The 14,507-nt window shown below is 36.2% G+C and overlaps 1 protein-coding gene across 2 annotated transcripts in view; it reads right to left on the minus strand.

Annotated features, from left to right (window-relative positions):
• Positions 1-14,507, minus strand: part of FAM174A (family with sequence similarity 174 member A) — a 34,922-nt gene that overhangs the window by 11,751 nt on the left and 8,664 nt on the right. The window contains exon 2 of one of the 2 annotated variants that reach the window (XM_033408458.2): positions 979-1,113. In XM_033408458.2, coding sequence (XP_033264349.1) covers positions 979-1,113 — 135 coding nt within the window. Of the gene's footprint in view, positions 1-974; positions 1,114-14,507 lie in introns of those variants that run through there. The other variant, XM_004281312.4, reaches the window with a different exon arrangement.

Below are 14,507 nucleotides of genomic sequence, written 5' to 3' on the forward strand. Positions count from 1 at the left end.
TATTCTAAATAAAAACATTTTTACGTATTCTATTCATGTTTATTTTCACTAAGAGACTGAATCCCTAATGAACAAATACAGTTGTTTTGTTCATGTTTATATATCAGGTCTCTAATACTATTTTATGGCATTTCATGAATGTATTTTTATTAAATGAATGAATTACCAGCAACTAAAAGCTCATATGTATTTGATTTAATAGCCCAATTTTTGTTGAGTCTTTTTTTTAACCCCCAGATTTCTGTACTCTTTCTATATGCACCTGATTCTGGACTCCAGTTTTCCTTCATCCAACTAATTTCCTCCTCTATTTCAACATGTCTTTCCCTATTGAGTGGAACATTTATTGCCTCCTTTCCTCATTCTATTTGCATTGAAACTAGTCTATATCCATATAACTTTGTTTATCCAAACCTTTTAGGAAAGGTCTTAACACTCAGTGAGAAGAGATCTGAGAATAGACGTTATAGCCACACTGTCAGACCACTGACGATTAGTCCCACAATTCTGCCAAAAACACTGTTTACAAATAGAATAACCCAGACTAAAACCAAAATATTTTCAGAATGCAAAAAGAAAATCAGGTTTACTAATCTCCCTCCCTCCCTCCGTCCCTCCCTCTCTCTCTCTCTCTCTCTCTCTCTCTCTCTCTCTCTCTCTCACACACACACACACACACACACACACACACACACACACACACACACAATTATTATTATGCAGCAGTTAAAAGGACCAAGCTCTTCAAGGAGATTTACAATAATGATTTCTTTGGGGGATGATATTCTATTGTTTACATCTCTTTTAGCAAAGCAATGCGAATGTGAGCTATTTGTTGGGTATCACAAAGAACTTCATTAAATAGAACTGAAAATAATCATTTAGGATACAAACTGTTAAATGAAATTCTACTTTATTTTTTCAGTTTACTTGTCAAAGTACCTCCTGACTCATGGAATTAAACTGCTCAACACTTACCTTCGAGGATGATTGACATCAAACAATGTGTTATCATCATCCTCATCATCTTGTTCTAAAGGTGTCAATTCCATGTTTTCTATGTTAGTGTCCAAAACTCCATATCTCCTAGTCTTTCGGTTTCTTCTTCTCATCCTATTAAATAGAACATATTAATGAATAAAAATTATTTGAATATGGTATACATGATCTTTATACTTACTTGTAAACTAAAAATAAATTATCCCAGTTTCTGACATTGGAGGCATTCAATATCAGAATGGTTACATTTCAGAAACGAAACCAATTTACCACCTAGGATTATCGATTAAACAAAAGCTACTCCTGTATGTTTGTGTGCCATCACCATTTCTTCTGTCTGACATACCTTCTTCTCTTTCTGTCAACGTATAATGTTGACAGATAATCCCTCAAGTCTTAGTTCTGGTACAATATTTTTACTGAAGGCTTATGTTCCAGCCTTTTCCCCATCTTCTCCATGCCTTACCACTGTGCAGCGTTAGGTACTTTCTGCCCCACTATGAAACTGTATGTATATATGCACTCAAATTCTAGACTAGGTAGCGTACACTCCTGGCTGCATATCAGAATCACCTAGGGTATTTTAAAAAGCTCCTTACTCGGGCCATATTGCCATACAATTAAATTATAATTTCCAGGGGTAGGAACTAGACATCAATAGCTTATTAACATTCTACAAGTGTCTCCAATGTACTGAAAGCCACTATCCTAGATCAATGGTTCTTGAAGTGTGGTTCTCTGGATCAGCAGAATCACAGTCATCTAGGGGCTTATTAGAAATGCAAATCCTCATGCCCACCCGGACCTAGTGAGTAAGAAACTTTGAATTTGGGGCCCAGAAACCAGTGTTTGAACAACCACTCCTTGTGAGTTTGATGCAAACTAAAGTTAGAGAACTACTGCTCTAGAGGAGAGAAAATATTTTAATATTTAACTATTATCTGTATATATATGAAGGCGTCTCATGATTTAGAACCCTACTGTCTCCTTCTCTCTCAAATACCTTGTTCTTTTCCTTCTAATTATTTATCTCAGTTTGCATTTATGTGTGCTACGTATGTATTTATTTGAGTGTTTATTTGCCTGTCTCTCCCACTAAGTTGCATGAGGGGAGAAGCCATGCCTATCATGTTCAGCACTGTATTACTACTTTGTAGCACAGTGTCTGATTAAGATTCTCCTTAAATATTTGTTGAGGGTCTGAGTGACATCATATTCTAGTTCAGTGATCCAAATCTGACCCTGAAATCAATGCCTATATCACCTCCAACGTAACAACCTCAACTCTATACACACAGAAAAATGTTTCACACAAGTATCTATGGGAGTTTAAAAACAAAACAGAAAATAGCAAGTAATAACAAATAAGTTTACTTAAATTCTGATTCACTTTGTATGAGGTAATAAGTGTGATAAGAAATACTACAACTATAGCACCAAGTATAGAGCAATACGAGCCTCTGTAAAAATGATACTGGGGACCCCTAGGAGACAAACTGTCCCGTGTGTATATATATTTGAGCCTTACTAAGAAATATTTGAGTCTTACTAAGCATCAGGCATTGTGCTAGCTTCTGGGTATAAAGTACCTGGCTGAGTGATCAAAATTTACAAAATATTACTAACTTTAGGTAAAAACCGAGATAATTTCCACTAATTACTGCCTAAAAATCTATTCTATATGCCCACCCAAAGATGGTAGAAAAGGAAACCGAGGTTTAAGTATAGTATTTAGAGCTACAAATATAACCAGTGAAAGAGTTAATACTAATAACTGGCAAAAATGAGGTAGAACTGGTGATGGTATGAAGTATAAGCCTGTCTTTATATAGTGAAAAATTACATGTGTTTAGGTTGTTAAATTTACAAGTATATATATGTGTGCATGTTTCTATGCATTGAATATGTGTGTATGCTGATAAACATACACATACACACATACCTTATGTAGACCAGAAATCTAAACTTTTTTCTGTAAAGGATCAGACAGTAAATATTTTAGGCACTGTACATCACATATGGTCTCTGTCACACATTCATCTTAACTTCTTCAGTTATTATTTTGATTTTTTACAACGCTTTAAAAATGTAAGACACATTCTTGGCTCATAGGCCTTAGAAAAACAGGTCAGCAGACTGGATATGGCCTATGGGTCAGTTTGCCAATCTCTGATTTAGACTTATGAAAGTAATTCACAGAAGAACTAAGAACAGAAATGATAGAAGTACTGACACTGGAAGTAGGAATAGAAAGGTACAGGGGAATTATAATTCACTATTGGTCTTTTTGAACCACATGATTTAATAACATTTGCACGCATTGCTTTGATTTTAAAAAGTGAATATGTAAGAATGAGTGAAGCCACTTGGCAGCTTAAGTTAAGAATATTCAGAGTCATAATTTCTTCCCTTCCCTTTTGCCAGTCTGTTGCTCAACTTTCTAAACCATATGGCTTCCAAACATTCTGGCATTTTCAGTCATGTGAAATTATTTTTGGAAATAAACTAGATTCTTTCAAGTCACATATTACATATCAAATGGTCAATATGTTAATAACTAGGTCATTGTCAGCCACAGGATACCTTGCCAAGTCTTTAAAAAGGAAATGATATGAACATAGAGTTTAAGGACTTTTGACATCTCAGCTGACACTCTTCTCCACTTCCAAGGTCATCATCATACCTTGAATGATTTTCCAATCTTTCAGTGAGTGGCTAATCTAATCTGCCCAATAACACTGTTTTCTCTTTCTGTTTAAACATTTGACTGCATTGGTGTGAGCACTTTTTCATTTATTTCAGCTTCTACTGTCTTTTAACGTGTATATAAATACCACTTTCTGAATCCAAACTCTTTAATAAGAACCTACTTCATATGCAAAGACTGTGTACTCTTAGGCACCAAATAAATAGGGGAATGCAGTTCAGTTAAAATGAATTTAGTATTTTAGTAAACGTCACTAATTCATACAAGAATAAGTCAAATAAAAAACTATATATTGTTAAACAGAATTTAAGCTTGAAATGCAACTTCCCTAAGAATGTCTTTCCTAAGTCCAAGGATATAGGCAGTGATGGCTGCATGGTCATGACAGCTTTATGGCCATAAAAACATCAAATATAATGAAACACATCCATATGCAGTGATTTTTCTCAGGGAAAGCCAGAAACACTTATAAAGCTTTAAAATTATTGGGCTGATTCAATGAACTGCCTACTTAAAATACTAATAAATATGAAGTGAAAAATACAATACACATAAAAATATACTGAAACTTTAAGTAAAAAGGCTACTTCCATTTTTTAATACGCAGTGTACATTATTTTTAAACAAAAGAGAGGAGGATTTAAAATTCATGCAATTTTAACAGCTATGGCTCTTATCCTACAAATTAATGTTTTCATTAAGCTCATGATGCCCAATTTGTCCAAGTATGTTAATAACTACATACATATAATCATAGATATGCACAGTTTTCTACCAGACATAGTAAACGCATAACTGCAACATGAAAAACTATTTTGTTGGCTCTTCAGTTAACAAAAAAATTGGGACTTTATCTATAAATGTGTAGAGAGGAAAATATGGAAGCCTAAGAAGGCAAAAGAAAATAGCAATATGGTTTATTATTATATTGAATTATATTCATTCATCACATGGCAATCACAGGTAAATGATCTTGATTAGATACCTTCCAGGTATTCAAGTTATTATTCAAATAGCTATCTAAAATAGATGCAGATTCCTCTATGTTCCATTATACTCAGGTCGGTAAGAATTATTTCTGTTTAAATAACATGTAAAAGCTACAGTAGAAAAATAAAACTAAACTACTAAGTAAGGTTGATAAAATTTTATGTAAAAATGTATGGTGCCACATAAAATAAACACAACAGAATAAAACTCCATTTCATTTTACTACTCTGTGAAAGGGAGAAAACCAATCAATGTAACCTGCTGTAACTTGCTGTACCGATCTGATTTTCTTGTTTTAACTGAATGCCTGTAGGGTATTATTAAGTAAGGAATTATATAAGTAATATTATTTCTTAATTTCTTCTATTACGCATTCAAAACTGACTGAGGAATATAGTATTTAGTGTATATTTTATAGACATACACTCTCCTATATGATTAGGCACAATGATAAAGCAGAGTAAATCTTAATAAAGGTACGACTAATGATACAGAATTTGTTTGCCTTGACTTTTTTTGGCAAGAAAAGTGAATTACTGATCAAGAATGGTTTTGGAACTCATTTTTTTTGCACTGAGACATAACTAAATAAAAATTGGTGAGCCACAATTTTAGTTGTCTATGATATTCATGAAGAAATTCAACCCAATATATAACACACAGTAAAAATTATTTTATCTGAAATCTCTCATCTTCATCTCCCATTCACCAAACCTAATCACGTTTTTCAAGAAACAGACACCAGTAAGAGATGAGTATGTTATGAGTTGAATTGTGTCCCCTGAAAATTCATATGTTTAAATCCTAATCCTTAGTTGCTCAGAATGTGATGTTGTTTGAAAACAGGGTCTTCACAGAGTCAGTCAAGTTAAAATGAAGTCATCAGAATGAGCCCTACTCCAACATGACCAGTGTCCTTATAAAAAGATGAAATTTGGAGACAGATATGGATACAGAGAGAACACCAAGTGATCATGAAGCTGGCCCATCTAAAAGCCAAGGAGAGAGACCCGGAACAGAACCTTCTCTGTATTAGTCTGCTCAGTTTGTCATAACAAAATACCATAGTCTTGATGGCTTAAACAACAGAAATTTATTTATCACCATTCTTGCGGCTGGGAAGTCTAAGATAAAGGTACCTGCAAGATAGGTTTCATTCTGAGGCGTCTTCCCTTGGCTTGTAGGCAGCTGTCATTTCACTGTGTGCTCACATGATCTCTTCTTCGGGTGTAAAGGAAGAGAAAGAGAGCAATCTGGAGTCTTTTCCTTTCCTTATAAGGGATCAGCTCTATTAGAGAGGGCCCCTCCCCTATGACCTCATTGAACCTTTTTTGCCTCCTCACAGGCTTTATCTTCAAGTACAGTCACATATGAATTTGGTGGGGGAGGGGGACGTAAACATTCAGTCACTCCCTCATAACTCTCAGAAGAAACCGACACTGCCAATACCTTGATTTCGAATGTCTAGCCTCCAAAACTGTGACGTGATAAAATTTTGTTAAGTTCACCTAGTTTGTGGTACTTTGTTATAGCAGCCCTGGCAAACTAATACAGTATGCAGAAGATTTATCAGGGGAAATGCTTCTGAAGGATAAAGAGGGAGGAAGCTGGAGACGAGGAGGAAATCCTACAGAGGGTGATACAGGTCTGACACCTGTGAGAGTAGAAAGGAAGGATGACAGGATAGGAACAGCAGTACCAGTGCAATGCAATTCTGAGAAAGTTTTGACCAGACCAATGGTATGTCCTTAAGCAAAGGTTGCCTATTAGAGAAGGGAGTCCTCTTTCAGTCACGATGACCAGATTTGGCTACATTCAATCATTGGCTAGAAGCAGGTTTAGGAATCATGGCACTGGCATGGATGTTGTGACAGATCCAAAGCTGTGGAAACTAGAGGCTATCCCCACAGCAGGGTCTCTTAAAGGGAGGTTTGATCAGTGTACTTCCACGGCTGCCACAATCACAAAGTCCAATTGACTGAACTTCCTAAGAATCACTGAAGTTCACTTATAGTGCTTACCACTGCTACTATCTATTGCCTTAATTATTAAAATAGCTTTATAACTGTCTACCTCTGTCTACTCTGGTCACTCAGCAATCTCCCCTCTAAAATTACCAGTGGTTTCCTACTGCTTGGCAGTAAATGATTCTGTAATAAGGCCTATAAAGTTCAACACAGGATGGCTCATACTTTTCTCTCTAGCCTCACCTTGCTCTTGACTCTACATTCTACTTCACTTTCTATACTCCATTGACAAAGCCTTCCCTCATTCCCTCATAATAGCTATGCTTTCTCTGACATTGGCACCACAATATTGCTGTGGTACTGCCTATTCATTTTACAAGGAAGGCTTCCCTAATCTACCCACCTAGGTCACAAGCACCTATTATTGGCTTCCATACCACCCATACACATATCCTTTGAAGAACTTATCAAAGATGTACTTGCACACTTATTTTTGTAACTTTTTATCTTCTCTATTAGACCATTAATTTCATGGGAAGAGGAAATAGATCTGTTCTTATCCCTCTGCCTACAGCACACAAGGACTGGCATAAAGCATATGCCTAGGGCTTCCCTGGTGGCGCAGTGGTTGGGGGTCTGCCTGGCGATGCAGGGGACGCGGGTTTGTGCCCTGTTCTGGGAGGATCCTGCATGCCGTGGAGCGGCTGGGCCTGTGGGCCATGGCCGCTGAGCCTGCACATCCGGGAGAGGCCACAGCGGTGAGAGGCCCGCGTACCGCAAAAAAAAAAAAAAAGCATATGCCTAATAAATATCTGTTAAATTATTTAACTGAAATATTCAGATTCACAATAGGTCTTGCATTTTCTCTGTATAACAAAGACACCTACAATTTTATATGCAAATCATCACCTCTGGTATAAGAGAAGCCAGAAAGAACACCATCTCCAGAACCATACCACAGCAAAACCTAAGGGATCTAGCCAATTTTTATATTGTAATTTGGATAATAGCCCCCTGGCTCAGGACACACACACACAGTGCTAGAATAATTAAGCATATTAAACATGCATTCACTCCAGGACCTCTAAGATACTCATTTAGGATGTGTTAGGTAGATTAGCCTACCTGCTTTAGCCCAGGTGATTCTCATATGCTACCTCAATTAGAACCACCAATATTCAACTTGTATCCTGTGCTGTGGAGTTTCATTTTTATCTTTTGGGTATGTAAATTTACCATATTATAACATGTAGTTATTCTTCATTTACACACTAAATAATTGAAGTTTATCCTTTCAAAAGCCAAACTATTGTTTTTCTTTTAAAATCTCAGCATTCTACATGGAGCCATATCCAACACTAGAGCTATCCATGCCTTAATATATAGGATAAAATGAGTTAATTCTACTCTTTTTGATCTCTCAAGGATCATTGTAATTATACCACTTTAGTGTAAAGCAATGGTGCTGTCATAAGTTATTGACTCCAAGTTGATAGACTACAGAACTTTTGAATCTTTTTGGCTTCTTTTCATAATTATTCTTGGGTCCTCTCTTTTGGCTTATAAGTTACCAGGCTCTGTCACTATCACAAGCTTGACCAAGTGCAGCACTAAATAGAAGATTCCCCAGCAAGGTATCCTGCCACTCTTCATCTCCCGTAACATGTTCACTGCTAATACCTAAAAGTTAAAAAAGAAAAGATCAAATGCATGTTTATCTATGTTTAGGTTATTGGAATGTTGCTTTCTCTGATAGACCCCTTTTCTAAACAAGCTCCCTGTAATTCAGCATGTACAATCAGTTCTTGTGTTTAGGTCTGTCTCCCATTTGATGGTATGCTGGTGGATACCCCCAGGTGAAGTAAACCTTAAGTAAATGTCATATAGCTTAGCTATGAAGTATCCTACATGAAGGTGCACAGCACATAGCTCCCTTGTCATCTTTCCTCTTTGTCTTTATATAGATTTCCTAGTGTTCTCTTCTAGGCCCTAGAATTTGGGATGTGAAGACTGATAATTCTCCTGACCTCCACCTCTAACAGTTCAGCATGGGTTTATTCCCCAACCGACTTTAAAGTCTTATTTACAAACTAGCGCCTCTAAGATTCATCCCGCCTCACCTTTGACTGGCTCTATGACCAACATTCTAGCAGATTTCTCTTACAACCTCCTTTTTTCTCCTTGCTCCCACCCCATCTCTAGCCTTGTCAGACCTAACCTCTTGCTGATTATAGTTTAAGAGGTCAAACACCACAGAGTATGGTATGGGGGAAATACAGTTTTTTACAGAAAATACTGTAAAAAACCCCCAAATATATTACAATAGCAATTCTAGATACAGAAAAATTTCACTAAGAATATTACTATTTACCGAGTGTGCACATATGTCAGGCATTGAGCTAAGCAGCTTGCAAGCATTACGTGATGTAATCCTCACAACAATCCTATAAGTATCCTCATTCTAAACATAGAAAGTCAAAGCTCAGGAAAAATTAAATTTGGGACAGTAAATGGTAGAGCTAGGATCCAAATACAAGCAGGTTGATTCTCAAGTCTAGGTTCTTAAACATTAAGCTATATTGTCTTCCTAATGATTCAAAGTAATTCTAACCAACGTCCAAAATTAGCTACCAAACAGTCTTCTGATCCCTTATACAATGATCTTACATTATACCAGTCTGGATATATTGTTTTAAGTGAATTGCATTTTCGGGTTCATCCTTTCATGGTAAAAAGTAATGACTTGGTAGCTACTTACAATAATAAGTACATTTATGATGTTCTGGTTAGGCCATCTCTTAGTTTTGATCACTGTAACAGTATCTGCTTTTTGTTTATCCTAAAGGAAACTCTCTTCTGCCTTAACAGTACCATGATTTTGGTTAGACAGCAATTGAGCCCAGCCCTAAGAGATATATAATGATCATAATAATTGGTGCAACCAATCATGAAAATATAATTTCCCTTTTGCCAGTCATTGTCTAGGGCTAAGTAGATGAAGCAGTTCAGACAAATGAGACAGAAGGGGTTAACTCAAGTAGTGGGGTTTCTGGGAAAGATTTTTCTCCTTGATAAAAAAAGAACATAGGAAGAGAAGGCCTCTTTTCAGGCCCCCTTCCCTCTTTCCTATTTGAGATACTATTGTGTGGGAACATAATGCTTAAAGCTGAGGTAGCCAACCCATGGTGAGACAAGGAAAGAAAAAGCCAGAATCCTTGATAATCTCACAAAGTCACTGAACTAAGCCTAAGCCTGCTCATATTCATGATAAGAATCAACTACAAAACGTGTCCTTATGTTAAAGTCACGTTTAATTGGATATTCTATTACTCACAGGTAAAAACCTCCTAACTGATAAGGGCGTTGAGTATCCTAGCTTCTCTGAGTTAGGTTACCAGTGTTCCATCACCCACTTGTATGTTTCCATATGATTCTCTTCATTTTAAGAATCTGGATTTAAAGGTGGCCCATATGATAACTTGTCCAACTACTTCTTTACATAGTCCATATTCAGCACCATTCTATAAACACTTCACAACGACTGTGTCATACACGCAAATGGTTTACTGATGTGCCAAAACAAAGATCTCCTTAGCCCTTTGGAGTAGCTAACAGGGTCCAACGTAGACAGAGATCAGGGCAAATAGTCTCAAGCATTTACCCTACATGAATATCAATTTCTAAGTGTGGCATGGCACGAAAAAGGTGGGGGAGCACTACCCTGGCCCAAATTCCCCAACAAATTCACCTCATTACTTTTATCTCCCAGAACTGCACATGATAAATATTGTCTAAATACAGAAAACCCCATTATCATATGTAGAAGAACAGACTAAAGAGATAGCTTTAGAAGCACGAAATCATCTGTGTGAAACTTCTGAAAATTGTAAATCACTATAGAATTTAAGGACTCTTTCATTCAATTACAAATAAATAATTAAAAGAAGCACTCTCAGAAGCCTAGATTTTTGTCCTTATTATAAGAGAAAATGGAAAAGATCCATGGAAAAGACCAGAAAAGAGTGATAAGAAAAATAATAATCATTATCACTAGTAAAATTCATTGAGCAGTTATTATGTGCCAGGAACTGTGCTAAGTACTTGGTATAGGTCCTTGAAACAATCCGTTCTGGTAAATACTATCATTTTCTCTATTTTACAAAACCTGAGCTGAACTTTAGAGCTGCTGTGTAACTTACTCAAGAGTACACAGCTCTTGGGATTAGAACTCAGAAAGTCTGACTTCCCATAAGACTATACTGAAAAGGGGTTAAAATAGTAAAAAGGATCAGAAGCCAATAGAGGAAAATTACTCAAGAATTAAATGATTGGTAACAAATGCAGTAGAGCTATTCAGAATAAAGACCCTTCTGGTAGAATAAAGAACATTTGGTAGCTTGGAGGTGATTAGTGACCTTACAGACTGCTGGTCAAATTGCATGACACTTTTTGAGCCACTCATAGGGACTGGCATTTTAAACCGCTAGGCTAAAAAATATCTAGCAAGGTGGGTATGAATAGTTCATATTCCTCCTTGATTCCTAGAGCAAAGATGGATCAGGGAGGTGTAAATATGTTGTTTCGGTGATAGTATTCTTTTCTTTTTGCACCCATATTCCTTTATTGGTAGTATCTCTACCACAATAAACTGTCTGGTGAGATGATAATTAAGATTCCCACCACCTCTGCCAATAGAGAGACTTAATTTATTTCTCCTTCCATGGAATTTGATTCCTAAGCTGAGGGACAAAGAAACTGAAAATTACTGCGTATCTATACAATGGTATGTTCCTGCAAAGAAACCTGTGTGGTATTTTGATGTCTTGTCTCCTAAGCTGACTTAGTTTCTGCCTGTTCCCAGAACCGATTCTCCAGTTTCTCTTTAACTTTCTGAGATCTCAACATTCTTCCAGTAAATCCCCATTAGTTTAAGTTAGCCAGGCTTGTTCTATCTGTTTAACTAAAATAGTAACTGATAGAAGCAGTAATCTAATATTCCTTTAATATTAGAATGAAGCATGAAAGGAAAAGTGTACAGGAGGAGAAAGATGGGGAATGTTATTTCTTTTGAAAAACGTAATAAAATAATTGTTTTCCCTACCCAAACATTTATTTTCTCAGTCTAATCAAACTTAGTTCATTTACTAAATGTCTGAGTGCAAACACTGTACTTAGCCTTGGATAAAAAATGATAAGTAGGGCTTCCCTGGTGGCGCAGTGGTTGGAAGTCCGCCTGCCGATGCAGGGGACACGAGTTTGTGCCCCCGTCTGGGAAGATCCCACATGCTGCAGAGCGGCTGGGCCTGTGAGCCATGGCCGCTGGACCTGCACGTCCGGAGCCCGTGCTTCGCAACGAGAGAAGCCACAACAGTGAAAGGCCCGCATACCGCAAAAAAAAAAAAAAGAAAAGATAAGTAAATAGCCTTTGTTCTCATGTTTTTGAGTCTTCCCCAGACTCACACTGATCCCCGACAAGAACTAAGAATGCTCATTCATTAGGCAACTACTGACTCAGTGCCTACCCTATTTTGTACATAACGTTCAGCACTGGGGATATAATAGAGAATGAGACAGCCTCTTCTCATAAAGACTATGTATTAATCTTAGGAAGCCTACTCTGTTCCTTCTCTCTATATATATTTCAATTTCTACAGAGAGAATCTAATTGTTATTTGGAATATTTCCAGACTCAAAGTGAAAGTTATCTCTAGTTACACATTCATTATAACTGAATTAGATTAAAGTAAAACAATATGGACATTTCATGGACTTCAACTACTTTACAAGTAAAATATTCTGTGTTTTCACATATCAGTTAATGAAATGATGATTTTGGCCCATTCTTCCCCCTTGGCACAAATAAATAATGCTGCTTTGTTGTCACAACTATTTTGGAAGTTGGGGGGTCAAAATGGGCATTCACCAAAATGAATAGTTTTCATCCCATAATCTGGAAGCAAAAAGCATAAGTTCTGAACATTGCCCAGACATTGTAAGCATCAGTCAAGCTTTGGACATCAGGTGGCCAACTAAATTTAGGACTTGGACTAAATGAATGTACTAGATGCTGGTTAAAGAGTCCAGTTTTTCTTAGCCATAGGTTCAGAATTTGGCTGTTAACACACAATATTAGTGAGTCATCCAACAGAATCAGACTGAAAAGACTGTACCCTTCTGAGCTTTACAGAAATGAAGATAGAAAATCAATGGCGATAAACAATTATATATAAGATTATACATAAGGCGGAAGCAAAATGAAAAAAGATCATCCCCAAAAAGTTATCATCAGACCCATTATTTATATGTATATGAAACATAACACTTAGGATACTCTGGATATTTATAGAAAATATACAGACACCATTAACTAACAATTATATAGTGGGAAAAGTAATTACTGCTTCAATTTTCTTCTAATATTTCTTTATATCAAGACAGAAGTCTCAGTTTAGTGGTAATATGTCTGTAACACCTCATTTTCTAACTTCCTCTTTAATAGAAAGTGGGCCTGGATTTGCTGGGTTTTGTGAACCAACAGTATATAACTCAAATAATATTGTTTCCACCAGTGGTTCTCAAATGTTTTGATCTTAAAATTCCTTTCCGTTCTTAAAAATTATTCAGGACCCCAAAGAGCTTATAAATATGTGGATTATATATATATCAATTATGTGGATTATTAATATGTTAATTAAACCTAAGAAAACTTTAAAATATCATTTGCTTTTTAAAATTAGAATAAATCTACTACATATTAACATAGTTTTTTGTGAAAAATACATTATCAAAAAGAAAACAGAAAAATGAAAATTGGCATAGATTTAGATTTTTTCAAATCCCTTTAATGTCTGGCTTAAATGGATAGAACTAGACAGAAAATGAAAAGAGAGAAAATAGAAAACAGCTAGATTTTCATATCTGCTTCTGCCTTCAATCATTTGCAATGTGTTGTTTGGTTGAAGGATATAAAGAAAATCCAGGTTCATGTAGATATGAGCTTGGAAAAGGGAGGTGCATTTTAATAGTGTTTTCAGATACTGGTGTTTATGCTATTTTGATAGTACACCAAAACTCAACAAGAAGTAGTTTCTTAAAAGCTAGTTGCAATGTGCAGTTTGAAACTGTATCAATGAACTTCTTGTGCCCTATAAACTTAGCATGTATTATTTTGAAAGTAGTTTTGATCTTGCAGATCCCCTGAAGAGGTCTCAGAGAACCCTCCCACCCTCCAGGGTTCCCTGGACCACATGTCTACCACTGGCTTACACTGTACTTCTTCAATCAGTTATTTAAGCCAAGGGATGTTGGTTTTCTGTTCACAAAATAATAAATAGATATGTTTAAAAGGAAACTTTCAGTTTAAAATAAATCCACTTAAAGAAATATATGAAATAGTAGAGGGTAGGCAGTTACAGGAAAAAATGTGAAATAGTTTAGAAAACAAACCAGTGCATTCCTATAAACCTACCCTCTACTGTATTTATACAGGAGGAAACTACACAGTGCTTCCTCAGCTCTTCTCTTGGCTGGCTCCTTTTAACAGTGACGTCTTGGCTCTGCATGTCAGCTCTTCAGAGAGGTGGTACACAACTAACCCAGTTAAAGAGGCTTTATTATAGATTTCCAAATCAGTCTTACTACATAGTTGAAATATTTTAATATCATGATTGATGCCATAAAATAACTTTACTTCAGTAACAGTGGAATGTATCAAGTGGAAGTTACTTACAACAGTAACAAGTGTCACTAATTGAATTATATAATTCCTTTTCTACTTGATAAGGCATTAAGAGGAGTAGAAAAATAAGTGACAGTCTTCTACTTTTACTCATAACCTGGTACAA

This window comes from Orcinus orca, chromosome 3 (assembly GCF_937001465.1).
Source record: "Orcinus orca chromosome 3, mOrcOrc1.1, whole genome shotgun sequence".
Lineage (NCBI taxonomy): Eukaryota > Metazoa > Chordata > Mammalia > Artiodactyla > Delphinidae > Orcinus > Orcinus orca.